The sequence below is a fragment of the Grammomys surdaster genome, unplaced genomic scaffold, assembly GCF_004785775.1.
Source record: "Grammomys surdaster isolate TR1022 unplaced genomic scaffold, NIH_TR_1.0 126185, whole genome shotgun sequence".
Classification (NCBI taxonomy): domain Eukaryota; kingdom Metazoa; phylum Chordata; class Mammalia; order Rodentia; family Muridae; genus Grammomys; species Grammomys surdaster.
Genome location: NW_021620991.1, coordinates 5,658,062 through 5,679,175, shown reverse-complemented (window position 1 = coordinate 5,679,175; position 21,114 = coordinate 5,658,062). Strand labels below are relative to the sequence as shown.

Here is a 21,114-nt window from a genome sequence, read left to right as displayed (position 1 = left end):
CAGACTTTTTTTAAAAAATGATATTGTGAAACTTACCGGGAAAACAGATGGACTGGGAAAGGACATTATTATACAAGGTGCCCCGAGGTCAGAAAGAAAAACCTAAAACACGTGTTCTTCATCATATTCCAAGTGTAGCCTTCTATGTGTGCAGGGAAATGGGTAGCAGGGTCAATACAGATAGAAAACTTGAAAAGGAGATCGAGAGGATATTTGGTGATGAGGAAGGATGAATATAGGCCAAGCCCACATGAGTCATGAGAGGGATTTTATTTATTTATTTATTTATTTATTTATTTATTTATTTTGGTTTCGAGTCTGTCATAGTTGTTTTTCACGGTGAATATGTAAATTCTGAGTTGTGTTCTGAGTTGAAATTTTGAATTCCAAAAGAATAATATTTTTTTAAATTTTATGTATATGAACATGTGTGTGCCTGTGTGTATGCCTGTGTGTGTGTGCTTCCATGTGTGTGTGCCTGCGTGTGCCTATGTGTGTGTGCCTGTGTGTGTGCCTGTGTGTGAGTGTGCTTCCATGTATGTGTGCTTGTGTGTGCCTATGTGTATGTGTCTGTGTGTGAATGTGTGTGCCTGTGTGTGTGCCTGTGAGTGTGTGCCTGTGTGTAAATGTGTGTGCCTCCATGTGTGTGTGCCTGTGAGTGTGAGTATGTGAGTGTTGTGTGAATGTGTGTGAATGTGTGTGCCTCTGTGTGTGAGTGTGTGTGCCTGTGTGTGAGTGTGTGTATGTGAGTCTGTGTGTGTGTATGTGTGTCTGTGTATGTGTATGTGTCTCTGTGTGTGTGTGTGTGTGTAGATGCCCTAGAGGGTCAGAAGAGGCCCACCATCCTCCTAGGTGACACTAGCCTGTGTCAAGTTGACAGGTACAAACCAGCAGGGTATTTGCTCCGTGCCCCCTCCCCTGACCACACTAGCCAGACTCAAGAGCCACTTTACTCCGTCTCCAAAAGGAAGAAACTTGGCAAGTAAACAAGTTTATTGCTTAAAAAAAATAGATGTTATATTTGACATACAAAACAAACAAACAAAAAACCATAAAGGGTCTCAGAAAGCTTTAAAAGGCACTTGTTCTGAATATATTTCATTCTCTGAGACATTTCCACAAGATTAGGGGAGATTTTTCTGGGCGGGGGACCCCACATTTTTGCTGCACAGTGGTGGTGTACACCTTTAATCCCAGGACTCAGGAGGTAGAAGCAGGTTCAAGGCCACGATGGTCTACAGAGTAAGTTCCAGAAAAGCCAGGGCTACAGAGAAACTCTATCTCAAACAACAAAAACAAAACAGAAAACAAACAAACTCCCCACATTCTTGCTCCTGTACACTCCCACTTACGCCATTGTCCGCTGCCAACCCTACCTGACGAAAGCCCAGACTCCCAAGTCCAGGCTGTGGGTAGAGAGAAAGGACACAGCCCAGCTCATCACCCAGACCCAGACCCTCAGCACGGTTGCGGCTTGCCCCTTTGTGATGGTTTGGATGGAAATCTGTCTGCAGACTCCTGCCTCAGGGGCTGGGCTGCCAGCTGGTGGGCTCTGGACTGCATCCCGAAGGTGCTGACGTCACTGCCACATTAATTCCTTGCTGATTTCATAATATGAGAGCGTTCTCAGAGGTGACAGAAAGAGGTCAGCCTTCATTGGAGAGAGCAGGTTCCTGCCAGCAGGGCTCTTGGAGTTTCGTCCCTTGCTCCTTGCCTGCCTGTTTTATCCCACTTCCGGGTCACCATGCCCTGCCGTTCTGCCTCAATTCTGGCCCACAAACAACACTGTCAAGTGACCTTGGGCTAAAATGAATCATAGGCCAGAATAAATCCTTCTTCCTTTGTTTTCTCTAGTGTGTCACAGAGACTGAGGAGTTTCTGGGGAATCAGAACTGAGTGTTTCTCACTCAGGTATGGACCGGCAGAAGCAGCACTGCCCACTACTGGAGTTCACTTAGCCTCGCTCTCCTAAGTGGACAGACCAACTGTGCCGACCCTGCGACAAGAGAGAAACAGCGTGGGTGTTCTCACACCCAGCTAACCTAGTCCTTACGTTTTGAACTCATGGTGCTTTTTAAAGAAATTATTATTAAAACAGGGTCTCAACTATCTTAGGTTGGCTTGATACTGCTATGTAGCCAAGGATAGCCTTGAATTCCCAAGTCCTGGGATTACAGGTGTGTACCACCATTCTCAGTTTATGTGACACTGGGAATGCAACCCAGGGCTTTGCACGTTAGGCCTGTGCTCTGTCAATTGAGCTGCATTCCCATGATGCATCATAACTGCTGGCATTTCGTCTAAGCTCCGCCCCACAGTTACCTGGCAACAGCCAGGCGTCCTAACCCACTATAAAAGGGGCTGCTTGCTACCCCTCCCGGCTCTCTTACTCCCTTCTCTTCTCTTGCTCCTTCTCCCTTACCATTGTCTTCCCCTTCTCTCCCTATTCCCTGGCCGGCCTGTCCTCCTCATCCTTCTCGTCCTCCTCCTCCTCCTCTTCCTCCTCCTCCTCCTCCTCCTCCTCTTCCTCCTCTTCTTCTTCTTCTCCTTCCTCTCTCTCTCTCTCTCTCTCTCTCTCTCTCTCTCCACCTTTCTCTGTCTCTACTCCCTCAACTCCCCTCCCCATTGCCCAAAATCAACTATTCTATACTCTACTGTCCCTCAGGGGGAAGGGATCCCTCAGCATAGGCCCGCAGAGGCACCCCTTTCCCCCATACCATGCGCCTCCACCAAACATATCCCTAGCTTCTCTTTCTTTTTATAAAACATAACAATAACCAGCCCATCTAGACCTCTATGAGGCCTAGCCACTCTGACATACACGGTGTCTGTACACCTGCATCCTGACACACAGTGTCTGTACACTTGTACTTTGACACAGGTGGTATCTATGTATACCTGCACCCTGACACATGTGGTGTCTGTGTACACCTGCACCCTGACACATGTGTCTATGTATACCGCACCCTCAGTGCAAGCTCCCAGCTGTTCAAACAGTCTCAACAGCATCTGGCACATGCAAATCCTGGCACTCAATAGAAAGGGACAGGAAAGATACATAGACTTCGTTTAAAACACCAAGTCATTGAAACAACACAGGGCTTTAACAAACTCACCCTTGAGGTCAAAGAATGACTACAAGTGTCATTAATTTGAGGCCCTGTCCGTGTTCACACACAGACATGGACATCCTCTGGGACCTGCAAATAAATATACTCTTGATCCGCCAGAGTTATAAAACACCCAAGCCATCTCCACCCGCATCGCTTGCTAGATCACAGTGAAGCATCTTTGGATCCCTTGGCAGGATGTCTTGTGCTGGTGACAGAAGTGGCGAAGTGACACCTTGCTCAGCTAGGAGCTGAAAGATCCTTGGGGTTCCTCACACCCACCTCTAGGTGTGAGGAGCCGACGACGGTGGGTGTGAGGAGCTTGCAGAAGGCAGGATTCTTGGTGTTCCTGGAAGGCATCTGCATCAAGTATCTTCCAGGAACATGTTCTGGTTAGATGCCTGCTCCTTTTCAGGGGCCAAACGCTCGAAAGGAATCCTTTGAAACCTGGAGGCCAGTTCTGCTCCAGAGGAGGAAGGGCAGAAGGCAGGGAAGTTTTTATTTTTTTCTAGAAAGCCCACAAGGGATGCAGAATAAGGAAAGCGAAGGGCATGCACGCAACCAACTCTCTTGCACTGGCAGACTGCGGAGCTAAGCTGTTGGTAGCTGCTGATGGGCTCAAGGAAAGCTTAGGCAGGGCCATGTCAGGAACAAATCTCATCTTCAACTGGACATCCCCAACACTGCAGTTAAAATGGGCCCAGGCAGAACAGTGCAGAGCCTCCCGACTAGTCGCTAGTTCAGGTTGGATTCTGACTAATGCCTGAGCACCATCTTTCCCCACTAGATAAGCTGCCAAACCAAGCCATGAGCACATCTTTAAGTACCAAGGTCCCGGGCCACAGCACAGCCTTGGGGGCTGAGACACTTGTGCAGAACTGCTCCAGAAGGACGGGAAGCTGGGGGAGAAGAGAGCAGAAGGCAGATGGGCCTGTTTTCTTCAGTTCAGTCAGCAATCTCATGACCTGTGCAGCCTGTGACACCTGGGAAGAGCAGCCTGTTCCTTCCTCTGGTCAGCCATTCCCAGAGCAGCAGGTGCTGACCACTTCTGCCAACCAAGGTGCCTTCCTTTCACCACCTGTGGCTCACTACCTCACACTGGGATGCTGCCGGGTGATATTTCTAGTAGTGAACGAAGGCCTGCAGGGGCCCAGCTGTGTAAGATAAAAATGCAGCTTCTGATCTGCTGCAGAGCCACTCTGAGGGGCTGCACACACTCTGTAGGACCAAAAAAAAAAAAAAAAAGTTCCTGAAAATTAAATTCTAAGAAGTAGCCCTGCTGGGCAGTGGTGGCACACGCCCAGCACTTGGGAGGCAGAGGCAGATGGATTTCTGAGTTCGAGGCCAGCCTGGTCTACAGAGTGAGTTCCAGGACAGCCAGGGCTACACAGAGAAACCCTGTCTCGAAAAACAAACAAACAAACAAACAAACAAACAAAAAAGTAGCCCTATTAAGGTTTTCTGGAAGCTTCTTCAATCCTTTTTGCACGACACACCCCTGGCTCTCTGTCAGAGTCAGAGAAAGAAGGAGAGTGGTCAGCAAAAGAGGACTGGGGAGGGGGTGTCAAGCCCCATCAATTTGGGGAGAAGATCCTCAAGGGAGAGGTCTAAGATATTAGTCCAAGTGGCAGGCAGCTCTGATTCCACTAATTTGGGGAGTAAAAGTGAGAACAATTTTCTGCAGAGCAATAGTAAGCTGAAAGTTGGGGCTGGAGAGATGGCTCTGTGATTAAGAGCACTTGGCTGCTCTTTCAGAAAACCTGGGATCAATTCCCAGCACCCACATGGCAGCTCACAATTGTCTGTAACTCCAGTTCTAGGGCGTCTGACACCCTCACACAGACACATATGCAGGTAAAACATGCACGTAAAAAATTTTAAAATCATTTTAAAAATGAAGCAAGAAATTAACAAGATGGGACCACTTAAGGTGCAGTTCTCAGAAACATTTGCCAGGGATTAGAAATCAGAATTTAGCCTGCAACTTGCAGAAGCCCCTCACAAGCCAGAAAATTCTAACTGGCGTCTCACCCCAAGGAGGACAACTTCTGCCATTCACATGCCTCCGTGCCTTTTGCATGGTGGAATCATGGGCCTACCCATGGAGCCTGACTCAGCCATACAAGGCCCTGGAAAAGAACAGGTCCCACAGGGTGTGAGGCATGGCTCTAGAATCTAACATACGGTTTCTGGCCGCCACTGGACATTTTTCCAGTTTCAAATCTTTGGTCACTGAGGTCCCACTATGAGGCACACTAGGCTGTCCACAGGACAAGGTGTGCCTGTGCATAGCATCTAGCATCTGCCTGTCAGCAGGGAACCCACAAGAGGCACCAGCGAGGTGAAGAGTTTTGCTTCCATTGTATCAACAAGGGAATAAGTAGGGGTGCGGTTAGCAGAACCCACCAGGGGTCAGAGCCAGCCCAGGGTGAGGGAGGGCCTGCAAGGCCAGAGCTAAGCCACAGCTACAGGGGGGAGCTCCCTGGGGGAGCTGAAGTGACTCCTGGGAGGGAAGCCTGTGTCCCAGATACAAAGTGACCACACATTCCCCTTCCCCCAGGGACCTGCACACCTTGTCCTCCCTTCCCAGCCTCAGACCTCCACTTCCAGACAGGCAGGAAGCTGGCAAAGGCTATGTTTATCACACTGTTTATCAACTCAATGTAAGTGGTTTGCAAGCAACAATTTTTTAATGAAAAAATTTTAAAAAAGAGGGTATCCCAGGTCTTAAGGCTGAGAACTCCTTCCTGAGACTCAAGATTCAGATTTATACACTGACTGATTGGTGACAGAAAGCACACTGCTTGCTGTGGATGGTGGTCCAGAAGGTCTGAAGAGCAGCATCCTCCGTGGTCCTGGCTCTGAGCATCACTCCTTCCTAACTCAGGGCAGAAGGGGAAAGGGCATGAACAGGTGCACACCAAAGAACACGGACAGTGTCCCTCGAAACCTTTCCAATGAGATTTTATTAGTGCTTGCTTCCGGAAAGGAGATCTTTGGTATTTCCCCACACTGGCCTCCCCTGTGCAGACTCCCCACAGACAGAGGCGAGTCATTCCTCTTGGTAAGAACAGGACATTCTAGGCTCAGGCTGGGGAGTGACTCACTGTTATTCAGAATGGTGACACACAGCCTGTGCACCCTCTCTCTCCTGAGGCACGCAAGGCCCCTTCCTCTCTGATGTTGCAACTGCAAAAGGCCGAGTCCATAAAGAACAGATGAAAAGGCACTGGGCTAAGAAGCCAGAGAGGCAGAGAGCAAGAAAGACGGTTGGCACTAAACCTGCCTCCTGGGTGGAATGTGAGTGGTGGCACGTGGGCTCCCCCACATGGCCAAAGGTGGAACTTCACCTGCAACTACCTGCATCCTAGCCTGAGCAAAGCAGGCCAGGACTAAGGACCCCAGGGCGGTCCTCTTCTCTGCCAAGGATAGCTCTCTTGGAATAGAGGTGCTCTGTCAATCTGGGTCACTGGAGGCCAGAGTAAGCAGAATTTTAACAAGAGTGCCTTTCATACAGAGCCCCAGCTCAGACTACACTCTGTGTACACATACATCTCTAGTGAAAGCAAGAATTCTTTTCCATGTGTTGCTCAGGAGAAAGTACAATCAATTAAAAGTAGAGAAACTGATTTCCTGATGCTCCTCGTCACAGGAAAACCCTTCTCTGGGAAAATTCTGAAAGACATGGAGACTCTGTGACTGGCACAGGTAACTGTGAGGAGGGACCATCCTAAGCCTTCTGGGCCCTCCCTTGTTCACATGACTAAGCAGGAGGCCTAAACGAAAACTGTCTGCACCCTGAAACGTTTGCTTTATGTTGTTGGCTTTCTTTAAAAAAATAAAAATAAAAACTCCAAAGCCCCAGAGGAGGCTGAAGTTAGGAGCTGCCTATAGTGTTCCCAGTGGCACCAGGTTAGCCAATGAGAAAGGTGGAAATGCCGGGCAGGGGAGGGACCACTGCCAGGCTTGAAGCCCCTAAGAGGTAGTGTGAGGAGAGAGAGCTAGCTGCAGGCTGCCCTGGGGCTGTGAACTGGCCACATAAGCCCTAGAAAGAGGCTGTGAGCTGGAATCACCCCCGGCCCAGGAGCAGACAGAGCCGTGCTGTCTAGTTAGATCAGAGATGCCTGATAGCCCAGTGACGGCAGGACAGTTCTCAGTGGGAAAGGGGAGCCTTGGTCCCTAGATTTGGAGGGAACCTTTAATGTGGCAGTGTCTGTGTCTGTAGAAAGGGAGAGGCTGAGGAGTAATGGGGAATACTGAGGACAGTGGGTGTCTGGCCCAGAGATAGGTGCTGCCGGAAGGAAGGGAGGAGCTCAGCGAGGTGCACAGAGGGATGAAGGGATACCAGAAGAGGGTTGCCTGGTGCAGTCCCAGGATCATGTCTACTCTTCCGGCCTGGCTCAGAGCAAGACATTCACCAGGAGTCTCTGCACCCTCCTCCCCACCAATGCTGGCCCCTCTTCCCACAGAAACCAGTTCGAATATCACGGGCCAGTCTTGGCAGGCCACTTTGGTTCTTAAGCATGGAGCCTTCGCCCAGTCTTACAGTGTGTTGTAGATACTGGTGTGTAACTGCTCAGGCCTTAGTCTCTCTCCCATCTGGGTTTTGAGGCCAGGGCTCTACCTTGTTTCCATGTGCAGGCACCATAATTCCACAGAACCAGTGGGTCCAGGAAGCCGACTCAGAGTTTTGTCCTCCCTTCTCTGGGGCCAGGCTCCACGCAGCTAAGGCACACTGGGCAGCTGAGAGAAAGGGTGAGAGTGACTAAGCCCAGGATGTTCCTGTCATCCCAGAAAGGCCTCGTAATCCATGTACCAAACCAGCTGCCCAGAAAGAGGCACCACACCTGAGATGGGCCACTTCTTGGGCTCATGGCCCACGCGGCTCACCAACATGGCGATCTCACGTTTCGTTCTGCCCATGACCAGGACAGCTACCTTCTTGGCTCGGTTGATGAGGGGCAGGCTGAGGCTCATTCGTTGGTGTGGCCTGAATGGGCTCTCTGTCAGCACCACCAGCTGGTCACCATCCAGCCCCGTGGGTGACTGTGGGAACAGAGAGGCCGTGTGCCCATCGGTGCCCATGCCCAGAAGCACCAGGTCGAAGCTGCTGTTGGCCACCAGGGCCGAGATCTCACTGGCATAGGTCTGAGCTCCCTGGTCCTCCTCAGCACAGAGCCGCTGGTGCAGATGCACCGGCATGGGGTGAATGTTGTAGTAGGGTACCCTGACGTGCTGCAGCAGGTGAGCCTGCAGGCCCTGGAAGTTGGAGTCTGGGTCTGACAGAGGGACACAGCGCTCATCAACCAACCAGAGGTGTGTGTGGGCCCAGGGGAAGCCATAATGCCCCGTGGCCAGCTGCTGGAAGAGAGCTATGGGGCTCGACCCACCTGACAGAGCCAGGTGGAACTTGCCAAAGCGCCGTACCGCCTGCACCGCAGTGGCTTCAATGTCACTGGCCAGCTTAGAGATCAGCTCCTCTGGCCAGGCAGTAATCAGTGGGCTCTGTCTATACTGGGCCCTGAGGACCTGGAAGTCACTGGGCTTTGGGACTGACCCTAGCTCTGGTATCAGCACCTCTAGCTGCTGCTGGGAGAAGGTCAGCTGACCACCGCTAAACTCAAAGTCTAGCAGCTGGCCATTCTCGGCTCCCCCTGGGTATGGGCGTGGAAATTCAAAGGCCAGGCTGTCCAGTAACGGGGTCCAGAAGACCCATGAGGCCAAGAGGTTCTCTGTGGTGATGAAGGACTCCTTGCGGCAGTGGAAGATGTGTGACAGGAGGGTGGAGTAGGCATCTTGTTCCCGCACAGGTCTATAGGCATAGTAATCAGACAGAGGACGGCCAAAGAGGCGGAGCCCAGGCTGGTCCTGCACCTCCTTCCAGCTCTGAGTGGGTAGAGAGGGCTTGAACAGGTTCTGGCTGACCAGGATGGCAGGGTGGCCCAGCTCACCGTGTCCAATGTAGAAGACAATCTGCTGCGGCAGGCACCGGCTCTGCTCCGGCACCCAGTTCCTCTCGCTCTGGGTGCAGTATGCCCGGTTCTTAAACACGATCCGAACATAGCCCACTCTCTCATCCAAGGCCTTGCCGGACATCAGGATGAAAGGGACGCCCTCCCAGCGCAGGTTGTCGATGTGAACGAGGACACCTGAGGCGGAAAAAGAGCAGACAGTAACATCAGTCTGAGAGTGAGCTCTGCAGCCCACCCATCACCTGGTGCCTCTGCCAAGCCTGTCTTGCTTTGTCTTCAGCATCCCGCTGCCTCTCCTCAGGCAGGGCTGGAAACAGCTTGTGGGGATAATTCTACAGCCAGAACACCAGTGCTCTGAGGTCCCCCAATCTAACCAGGCTTGGTGCCTGCCATGGAAGGTTCTCTGGTCGGGCAGAAGGGGTAGGAGGCCTGTTGGACCTTGATGGGTAAGGGCGGTGTCCTGAGGCGTGAACATCCCAGGTTGCCAAAACAAGGGCAAGCATGAGTGGAGGCCAGGTGGGTGGGGAGGAGATGCAGGAGTCCGTGGGGCGGGAGTAACATGTGCACGTGTGTGCAGGCCACAGTCATAGGAGTCATGACATACTACATACAAAGTCGAGCCCTTTCACTTGCCTCTGTGCCTTCACGTCCAAAGACAACAACCACTTGCCTTGTGGGTGTGTGCAGACTAAGGTGAGGCACACACACTATCTGCCACATCAAATGGGCTCTAAATGCAGGGGCGGTCTTATGGCCATGGTCTCTGCCTGCTAAGAGCCAACTGGTCTCCCCAGACTCTCCTGGGACTTTCCAGGTAGCTCTAGCAGGTATCCGATGGCCAGTGTAGTGTCTGTCCACGGGAATGTTCCTTGGCTGTGGCTGGGTAGAACTCTGCACCTCACTATGGAAGCGATAAACACGGCCCACAAAGGTGGCACCTATCTGAGTCCCACAGATTTTCTGGGACTGAACGGAGGCTGAAGTAGGTGACCTGAAGCTTTAAGCTGGCATCAGGCCGAGGAGGTGGTGGTCACCATGCACTGAAAAGATCTCTCGGAATCCCAGCTACCACACTGCAAAGGGCACTTGGTGGAACAGCTGCCTCCAGCTGTCGGTGATCCCATAGACGCCAGCCCTGGTGCCTACCTGCGAAGGTTGGCGTCAGGCTCTGGAAGCTGTCTGGCTTCTGTAGCTCTTGGCGCACCTGCCCGCTATAGCCCTGGTACTGTCCGAGGATGGCACTGCTCTTCTGCAGCCCCCGCAGGGCCTGGAAGGTCTGGAGCTTGTGCTGGAGCACGGCGGCTGAGCTGCTGATGTTGTGGGGCAGCTCCATAGCCACCAGCATGAGGATCTCAGTCAGGTGGTTCTGCAGCGTGTCGCGAATGACGCCATACTCCTCATAGAAACTGGCCCGACCTGAGCGACAGGAGGGCTGTCAGAGGGTCCCTGAGGTTGGTGAGACGCTACCCCATCGCTGTCCCGGCATCCTCATTCCGCCATCCAAAGAACCCATGACAAGGTGTGCCACAGCAAGCCGCAGCAACATGACACAGGAAAGGGGCGGTTGGGGCAACCGCCCTTCATCATAACTATTTTAAGAGAAGGGATCGGGGGCTGGAGAGATGGCTCAGTGGTTAAGAGCACTGACTGCTCTTCCAGAGGTCCTGAGTTCAAATCCCAGCAACCACATGGTGGCTCACAACCATCCGTAATGAGATTCGATGCCCTCTTCTGGTGTGTCTGAAGACAGCTACAGTGTACTCATAAATAAAATAAATAAATAAATCTTTAAAAAAAGAGAAGGGATCGTCCCGCCGGGCATCACAAGAATATGCTTGAGAAGATTCTAGTCTCAGGGCCAGGCGGGAACATCTCTGGATATTGGCCAGCCTCCTTACCCTGCCCTCCCTTCCTAGGCACTAGCCAGCAGGTGAAACAACCTATCAAGATGAGAGGTGGACCAGCCTGGAGAGGACTGGGTGCTGGCACTGACAACCACCTCCTAATGAGGGCTACTTCACTGACTGGCTTGTACATCCTACCACTAAACAGAGCTAAAAACACCAACCACCCCACGACCCAAGAGTACACTTAGCCGAGGTACAACAAAATGGGAAGGAGAGAAAGAGGAAAGAAGACAAAGGAAAACCTGTAGCATGTGTCAGAGGGTCGTGGGAGGCTCCTCGGAGACCAAAAGGCATTTCAGATGAAGAGTCCCAGGGTAGGAGAGACAGGGACTGTTGGGGCTGGACAGGGGAGCAAGAGGAGATGCTGGAGGGGGGCTGGCATCCTGTGGGATGAGGTTAAGGTACAGTGCCCAGGTTCCAAGGGAAGACCTTGGATGTCCACAGAGGAGCAGGCCCGAGCCACACCGAGTGCAGGACCCTGCTGTGTGGTGAGGCTGTAGAGGCAGGAAGAGACGGCAGAGATGGCCAGGCTCCCACTAGAGCAGTGACTGAGGAGCTAGAGTCTTTTCAGATGACTGGACTTGCCAACGGAAGAGCAGAGGATGGTGAAAGAAAAGGAAGGAGCAGAGGCAGACTCTGAAGCTAGCCTAGAGCAACAGTGCAGCCATCAAAACACTCAGAGATGGAAGGACAGGCAGGGACCCAATGGCTGCCAGGAAACTATGCATGTGTTACAATGTTGCGAACATCCGGGTGGAGACAGCTGGCTGGCAGGTGGGCCAGTGTGATGGTGAAGCTTGCCACCTATGACCTGGGGCACCACCAAGCACCTGACATATGTCACTCTCCAGCCACAAAGGTCGACATGGCAAGTATCTGCTTACCTCTGTTCTACCTGGGAAGCGGTCATGTGACCAGGGCCACTAAAGCACGTGAGCTCTGATTCTCCCTGACTTCCACACAGACACAAACATCAAAGCACAGGATTCAGAGGTACCCCTACCCTCGTCACAGGCCTGAATGTCCCAATTTGCAAACACCAAGTCCAGTCACCACCTCACTCACACAGCAAACCTGATAGCATGGGATGAAGACCAGTCACTTACCAAATGCTTTGCCATGTATGCTGCAGTGTAGCTAACTAATCCCTGTGCACCCCGAGAACCTAGGAGCTCTGGCCTCACATACTGCAGGCCTGCCTTCTCCAGCCCATGCCTGCACCTGAGACCCGAGATAAAAGACAAAGCTGTTGTGTATGGGCTACCTCACACATTGGCACTTTGACACAATACACAGCAGAAGGAATGGAGGCACACACATCCTGGCTCATCTCACAGGGAGACAGCATTGCTTTGATCAAGTGGAACTTATTTGGAGAGGACATGGGGGCCGAAGAGGTGAGATTAGAAGGGGCCAGGAGAGGCAGAATAGAAAAGAGACCCGAAGTTTGCAAAGGGAGGCAGAGTGAAGAGGTGAAAAGAAGACTTGGGTGGGGATTGGCAGCAGAGCCCTGCCTGGCACCACGTGGTCCCGGACTCCAACCTCAGCAGCACAAAAAGCCAAGCAAACAAAAAGCCGATGTGTAGCGTATGGCTCCTTACTGGGACCTGACAGCGTATTGTTTAAGGACATGGACACACTAATAACAGTAAAGAGAGTCGAGCGCTGGCTGAGACCAGGGAGACGATTCAGTCAGCAACACGCTGCTCATGCACCTTCAGATCCCCAGCCATGTCAAACGCTGGCTGTGGCGGTGCATGCCGGGAACTCCAGCACCGAGGACAGCACTCCAGCCCCGGGAATAGCTGGCTGGCCACACAGAGAGACCCTAACTCAAGACGAATAATATGGACTGTGCTTGAGGAAGAAACCCAGCTCCCCACAAGCACACGTATATACACACGTGTGCACGACACACACGTGCACACAAAAGTGTACAAACGTACAAACAGAAGTAAGTACACTCAAAGTTGGGAACAGAGGACAGGAAATATTATAGAGGCCAAGGAGACACACACAGGAGATGGCAAAGCATTTTTAAATGCCTGTTGGGAGGCTGCAGGGATAAGCTATCGGGGAAACGTGCTTGCTCACAAGCCTGAGAACTTGGGTTCGGTCCACAGGTCCCATAAGATGGAAAGAGGAACCGGTTCCTACAAGTTACCATCTGACCTCCACATGTGTGCCACAGCATGCACACCCATACATACACATAATAAATAGATAAAAAGATAGATAAATGAATCAATCAATCAATAAATAAATAAATGTACTAGAGGGTTTTTGAAGAACAGAATTTGTAAAAGCTCTGGGAGGGTGCACTGGTAGTATGTTTATTTATCATGCTTGAGGCTCTGGGCTCACTCCCAGGAGGGAAAAATAAAAATTTAAATAAAAACTGTTTGTAAGTCTGGTTACATAGTTAATTTACCTTTCATGTGTTTCCTAAGCATTATTCTACCAGGAATCTAGTTACTATTTAATTCCAAACAGACAAATGATCCCATATCAGACTTGTGAAGCTGAGAATATTTGTTCTGAGCAGGCATCCTGAGTCTTCAGAACCTGTCTTGCTGGACAGACATGGTGGCTATCTGGAAATAATGAAATTTAAAAAGGCAGTGGGAGTGGGGGGGTAGAGAGATGGGTCAGTGGTTAAGAGCACTTGCCACTTTTCCAGAAGACCCGAGTTCAGTTCCCACACCCTCAACTACTCATAGCTCCAGGTCCAGAGGCTCTGAAGCCCTCATCTGACCCCACTGCTACTGCACACACGAAAACAAACACACATGCAAAACTACTAAGAATGAAGTAGTGCCAGGCATGGTGGTACACACCTTTAATCCCAGCACTTGAGAGGCAGAGGCAGGTGGATCTCTGTAAGTTCAAGGCCAGCCTGGTCTACAGAGAAAGTTTCAGGACAGCCAGAGCTACATAGTGAGACTCTGTCTCAGAAAAAACAAAACATATATATATATATATATATGCATGCTACCTGTAGGGGGAGCTGGAGATGGCTCAGCATTTGTGGCCCTTGCAGAGAGGACCAGGGTTCAGTTCCCAACACCCACATGGTGGCTCACAACCATCTGTAAAGGTCCAGGGGGTGAGACACTGTCTTCTGACCCCCCATGGGCATCAGGCACTCATGTGGTACACAGACATACATTCAAGCAAGACACCCCACACATAAAATAAAAATACATACTTCTTTTTAACAGCAGTTGGCATTTCATGAGGAAAGTGCGAGGACACCTTGATGGTGTCCATTTGAAATCTCTGACTCAGAGAAGTACTCATGGGACACGCAGTGAGTCCCCAAAAGGTCACTGGAGGCACAAGATGAGGCGACAGGATCATGGACTTCACCAAGCCCGAAATTCGAACATGGCTAATTATAACTTCAGGAAGAAGCGGGCTGCTGGCTCAGCCTGGTACCCTGGACAGCAAAGCCAGCTTCAGGATGCTCAAATGTGAAAACCCATACTTGATAAAAATCAATGGGTTAGAGCAGATTTAAGCAAAGAGAGGACAATTATGGCTTGAAGAACAGATGAATTTTTGATGGAGAGAGGGCACCAGAGTCCTTAAAAGCCCGCTATCTGCTTACTATTCATTAATTTCCTAAATCCCCGAGTGGCTCTCTTCCTATTTTTATCCACCAGCTCCTTCTTTCTGGGGAGATTGCATGCCTGGGGGTTACTACCTGCTGACTAGAGGAGTGCTTCCTTTACTCCTTCATTTCAAGCTCTGGGAGTGTGCCTGTATTTAGCACAGCCCGTGGATTTATGGGCTTCGCTCCCAACCTGTCTATGAAGAACCAGGACTGTAACGTGGGCCACAAGTGAAAGAGACTGTGCACAGGGCTCAGAGGCTGAGCGGCAGAGTGGGCGGGGTCAGAGGCTGAGCCGCAGAGTGGGCGGGGTCAGAGGCTGAGCCGCAGAGTGGAGGGGTCAGAGGCTGAGCGGCAGGGTGGGCGGGGTCAGAGGCTGAGCGGCGGGGTGGGCGGGGTCAGAGGCTGAGCGGCAGGGTGGGCGGGGTCAGAGGCTGAGCCGCAGAGTGGACAGCGCTTTCCCGGTACTCAGTGTGCTGACTTAGCCCAAGACCTGTCAGCTGTCGGAACTGATTTGTTCTTCCTAAAGGGGATCTCTACTGGCTTTGCGCATCCTTTTCTAGGTTAAAGGTTACAAGCTAAAATTCAGAGTGTAGAAAAAAGGAAGTGCAAGCCAACTAGAAGAAAGACCCCGTGAACTCAACTCCTAGTGGCTTTGCCCTCTGCTATCCTGTTCATCTAAGGGACAGAGATGGCTTGGAACTGCTTGTCACCTTTGGCGCAGTGACTCCACTGTAGAAATATACTAGAGAGGGAAAAGTTAACGATCATGAATGTTCTAGAAGTAAAGACTGGCTTCACGATATTGCAAAAGCATTACAACACACTGAGTCACTAACTTTAAATGATACATTTTACAGAAGGTAGATCTGATCTCAAAAGAAAAAAATTCAGAAAGTACTACTTAAAATAGCAAAAACTGGAAACAGCCAAAATGCCTAGTTATAGAATTTATACTGCATATTCTGTGATATAAATAGAACTGAACAAAAATATAGATCTGTTAAAATATATTATGCAGATTGTCAATACATGGAGATATGGATGGGAGATTTAAGAAAGCAGGAAGACTATTATAGACCAACTACACACCACACGCTAAGCCACCATTGCTTGGAACAGGCATTTTAAGATCATCCTCTCCTCATGAACTTGGGGGAATCTCTATTTGTCGAGTACAACCATGGACATTATCTAATTTAACACAGACAATCACCCAGAGAACAGCTAGGATGGCTTTTACACTTTGCAAGCTGAACCACGGGTCACATCTACTGAACTGAACCAGTAACCACCTCCCATGTTCTGCGCTGTGGGAGAGCTGGATTCCCCAGAAAAAAAAAAATAGATATTTTAACAAAACAAAGAGGAGAAAACAACCAAAAGTTAGCCGCAGTTTCTACCAATGTCTTCTGAGATCACTAAAAATAAGGAAGGTGAGAACCGAGGAGAAATGCTGACTGCTCTCTCTCTCTCTCTCTCCCTCTCCCCTCCCCCTTTCTCTCCTCTTCCCTCTCCCCCTCCCCCTTCCCCTCCCCCCTCCTCTTTCCCCTCCCCTCCCCCTCTCCCTCCTCTTCCCCCTCCCCTTCCTCCCTCCCCCTCCTCTTTCCCTTCCCCTCCCCCTCCCTCTCTCTCTCCTCCCCCCACTCTCTCCCGGGCTCTGGGCACCGAGCTGCAGCTGCCCCAGCTCAACCTGCAGACAGCACAGCAGATGGTTTGGAAGGGACGCAGCTCTGCTGAGCGAGTGCCCAACCCCTTCTGTCACATGGGCAAAAGGACGGCAGGACAGCTGGTGTTACCAGGGAGGAGCGTGGCTGTTTGGGTCTCTTGGTGAGAGGCACTGGGCAGCCATCCTAACCCCCAGGGGTGAACATGTATCACATGTTGTTCCCTGGTCCCCAGCAGGGGCAGCCTTGGGGAATGCCCCCCTTCCCTACCCCCACTTTCCAGAGAGCTTTCTGTGCAGAGGGAAACTGAGTTGGTAGAGAGAGTCCTGAGCACAAGGTAGTGAGGGAGGCCAACCTCAGAGAGCCTGGACATGGAGAAGCTGAGGGATGCCATGGATAAGAGCTTGGGGGTTCAAACCCCAGAACACAGACTATCAAACCTCTGTCCTGAAAGACCCGACTCCTCCACCTGCACAGCCATTTGGACTCATTGCTTCAATGCCACAGGCGATGTGGCCAAGGTCACTTCCTTAGCCCATGCTGCTGCATCCGAAGACCCCACTGAGGGACCTCGGGTCTCCTGTGGGGAGAACCCAGGTCAGACACTGCAGGGGTTGTTGTTGGCCTGAAGTATGGCTTCTACCTTCCTTCTCCAGTGTGCCCCCAGCCTCTGCAGCATCCACTGCAGCAAGCTCCACTGAGCCAAAGGCTGCGGCAGATGCCGGGGAGGGGAGGGAGCTGGAGAAACTGCTGCCTGCCACCCAGGTGCATGGGGTGGGAGAGAAAGAGCCAATGACCTTGCAGTTCAGAAGTCCCTTCCCATAGCTGCCACAAAGCAGGGGCAGGGGCAGGGGCAGGGAATGCTCGGATAGCACGCCCCTGCCTCTCCAGAATGCAGGGTACAGTTTAGACACCCCCCCCCAGCATCTACCTGGGGGGTAGCAGTAGAGTGGGTTGGTATGGGGGGAGAGGGACAGGAAATGGCTGTGACCTTGGTCTTCCCCCTTAAAATCCAGACTTCAAGGCTCAGAATTCAGCCTTGGAAACATTCAGCCCAGGCTGAGGCCAACAGGAGTGGCCCTCACCCACCGTCACCCAGATGTTGGCACTTGAGCAGAACTACAGTCCTGTCAGGTAGGTGGGGGAAGACTGGGCCTGGAGCCTCTGTCTGTACTCCTCAGGATGGCAATAAGACTTGCCCTCCTGGCACTCATGTGTGCTCAATCTACCGCCAACATGTCCCAAGACAGAGGCCCTCCTACTGGGTTGAAGGTCTCCCACTAGTGACTGCTCTGGACCTGTGCCTAGACCTGAGAGACCCAAACCACAGCCAGCAGCAGTCCTTCTGGGCAGCTGCAACAAAATAAGTGTTAGAAAAGGGGAGTCATTAGTGGTAGTTTGTGTCTGTGACCCCAGCACTTGGGAGTCTGGGATCAGGGCACCAGTATTTCTGTGAGTTTAAGGCCAGCCTCAGCTATATTGCAAGATGGAGGCCAGCCTAGGCTACACTGTGACACACTGTCTCAAACAAAACAAAACGAAACAAACAATTTTAAATGAAAGGAAGCCCAGACGGACCAGCCCCTCACAGCAGTCCCCATCTCACACTAGATGGGACGGACAGACACACACACACACACACACACACACACACGACCTGGCTGCCTGCCTTCCCACTGTGTGGAAAAGCACCATGCTGGAGGCGGTGCAGGAACAGTCAAACCACTTGCTACAGGAGCCATGTAGCCAGCCCCTGATCTGTCTCTGGGAACAGCCACCCTGGTAGCAGCATGGGTCAGACCCATGTTCTCGCTGCTACAGACTGGCCTCACCACGTCCACCTTCCCGGTTGTCCACCTGTCTGTCTATCTGTCCGCCAGCTTCCACTCTGTAACCTCCAAAGGCACCTTTGTAATGCTGTAGTCTGCCTGGGCCCATTCTCCATGGAAACTGTAAAGAATCCACAGAGAGTGTACAATGCATGAAAGGCATAGCAGGAGACGGGCAGAGTAGAGGTGAGAGGACCACAGACAACTGCACACACGTGGGACTGTTCCATGCCCCGTGGTGAGCACAGGGAAGAACCCCAGGGAGGGGGAACGAGACACTGTCTCTCTGCCTGGGCAGAAACAGACCAAGTCCAGACAGCAGAAAGAAGTGTAGACACCACCACTGGTTGGCTCAGGAGTGGCTGCTGTACCACCCATCGGATCCAAGTTCTCAGTGCCAGATCTGCAGCTCAGCTCTGCAGAGGAAGCAAGAACAAGGTCCAGCACACACTCTCCTTGGACATCAGGCACCTGAAGGGGTTCGGAAAACTTCCTGAGACTCATGAAAAGGGGCAGCCCGTGGATCCTGGAGGGCAGAGATCAGTACCTCCTGATGGGGAGATACCTGTCAAACCCTGCCTACACAGCTCACTCCACACCTGCTTTCCACTGTTTGCCTGTGGCCTCTATACTGGGGTTTCTCACCCCGACCCTGCCCAGGGCTTCAGTGCTAAGTACACACACCAAGAGAAAGGAGACATGCCAGGGTTACAGGGGTGGTGGTGGGGGGGGCGAAAGAAAGCGTAAAGTACAGGTGGTGGAGGGGAAGGACAGACATCCACCGTTGATTCAGAAGCCTGGAGCGCTCTGTTCTAGCCAGGTCACGCTATGGGATAGAAAAGGGGTGGCCTCTGGGGATTCCTGCAGCTACAGAAAGCAGGCGCACATCTGGGGGGTGGGGGGGGGCAGTGACACTGGGCAGTGGTGCCAAGTGTGAGAGGTAAGGCCACACTGCTGACCTAGGAGCAGGCTCCTTCACTCCAGCCAAGGACCCTTGGACACAGCACCACACTGATTCTTTTAGAGAAGGCCAGTAATTGTCCCCCACCTAATGTGGCTACTGGGGACACAGTAACAGCTTCTTAAATTATTACTATATAACGATGGTGATGGTGAAAGACACAATGTAAATGTGAGGATCAAAATCGTAATAACAGGGGCCTGAGAGACGGCTCAGGGGTTAAAGCACTGACTGCTCTGCATCCGATTCCCAGCACCCACAGGGTGACTCACAACTGTCTGCAACTCCAGTCCCAAGAGATCCAGTGCTCTCTCTTCTGACCTCCCGGGGCACTGGGTGTATGCCTGGTACACATATACATTCAGGCAAAATATGAATACACTTAAAACAATGAAATAAATCTAAAAAAAAAATAGTTTTAATCATAATAACATGACTTGGTGAGTAAATGTGTTGCCACCAAGCCTGAGTGATGATCTGAGTTCAATAGCCAGAAGCCACACGGTAGGAAAGAACTCCAAAGATGTCCTCTGACCTCTGCAAGATCACACAACACATGTGCACCTGTGCACGCATGTGTGTATAAACACATGCACACACACCTAAACATTTTGAATTAACACTGCAGAATGCCAGAGCTCAAAGGAACCGTATCTGTCATCATCTGAAACATCTACTTCTGTCTGAGATGGAAAAAGGACAGTACTTTGTAAGACAGGTGCCCTCTTGGCACAGGAGAGAGAGAGAAAAAGAAGACATCGCAAACCAGGAACAGCTCCACGGAGAGCAAGGGAAGTCTGGCTTCAGGAGGGAGTGGCCCGTGAAGGCCTCCCAGAATAAGCAAGGACGGTACAGATCACTTGAGAGACAGGAGAGCATAGGAGAGCTGCCACTTCCCATGTAGCGGCATCACCCACATAAGCACAAAGCTGCAATGGTCACCATTATTATACTAGCATAAGACCCACGTTAGCTGGGTGTGGTAGTGCTCACCTAGAGTCCCAGTACTAGGGATGTAGAGGCAGGAGGATCAGAGGTTCAAGGTCATTCCTGGCTATGTCATGATTCTGAGTCCAGCCTGGGCTATATGAGACCCTGTCTCAAAAATACACACACATATATACACAAACACAGTCACACGCACTAAAAACGTGCCTGGGGTAACTGCCAGCACAACGTGTCAGATGTTTCAAATGTCTCCACCAAGTGAATGTCACTGGATCAGATGCCCCCCTGGGGCATCAATGACAACTTGGGCTTTGCCACTAGGCACCCTGCGGGTTGGCCCAGTAAAAAGTTCAGCCCACGGTAGGGCAATCTGGAAGGAGGTTACATACTAACAGAAACCCTCCCTCCAAGCTGAGCTGGACGTGGTGCAAAGGCCTGGCTTATACTCCAGACTGCAGAGCCTGGAGAGCCACCAAACACCGGGCCGCAAGGCTAAGGAGTGCCAGAACTCTCACGCACCTTCCGCATCTATGGTCTCCTTCAAGATGATTTCCACGCGCTCCACATGGTGCCTGTTCCAGAGGCCATCCAAGGCCTTGCGGTTCTGATCGCGGAAGGGCAGAATCTGAGCCACTGCCTGTCAGGGAGAAAGACTGGTCATCCCAGGTTCTTTTGGGTAAAGGAAGAGCCCTCGAGCTCCAGACCTCTCCACTTAAAGGGGGAAAACACTCTGTGGACTATGGCTCCTAGGTCTCACAATTCAGTGGAGATACACTAAACAAAATGACCTAAAATGTTTTAAACTATTTTCCTGTGGCTATAGCTAAGTGTAGGGTGCTTGCCTCACATGCGTGAGACCCTTGGTTCAATCTGTATACAATTTTTTTTTTAAAAAAAAAAAGGAAAGAAAAAAAAGAACTCTGTCATTTAAGACTATCGACTTTCAATAAGGTAATTTAGTGGTAAAATTGTAACATGAAAAACTTCAAACTGTAAACATTTAATGCTGTTCCTTTTTGTTTCCAGGTCAACACACCTTAACAAGGCTGGTCCTGGTCTTGAGACTATACCCATGACAAATGCAGAGGGCTGGATGGGTAGCCATCT

General features: G+C 51.3%; 1 protein-coding gene across 3 annotated transcripts in view; it reads right to left on the bottom strand.

Moving 5' to 3' along the window:
• Positions 1–5,774: 5,774 nt before the first annotated feature.
• The window catches only part of H6pd (hexose-6-phosphate dehydrogenase/glucose 1-dehydrogenase), a 28,927-nt gene continuing 13,587 nt past the window's right edge, over positions 5,775–21,114 (bottom strand). For 2 of the 3 annotated variants that reach the window (XM_028757961.1, XM_028757962.1), the window contains exons 4-6: positions 20,527–20,644; positions 10,229–10,498; positions 5,775–9,259 (exon numbers count right to left, since the gene is read on the bottom strand). In XM_028757961.1, the coding sequence (XP_028613794.1) occupies positions 7,896–9,259; positions 10,229–10,498; positions 20,527–20,644 (1,752 nt within the window). In that variant the 3' untranslated portion in view covers positions 5,775–7,895. The remainder of the gene's footprint in view (positions 9,260–10,228; positions 10,499–20,526; positions 20,645–21,114) is intronic. The other variant, XR_003710098.1, reaches the window with a different exon arrangement.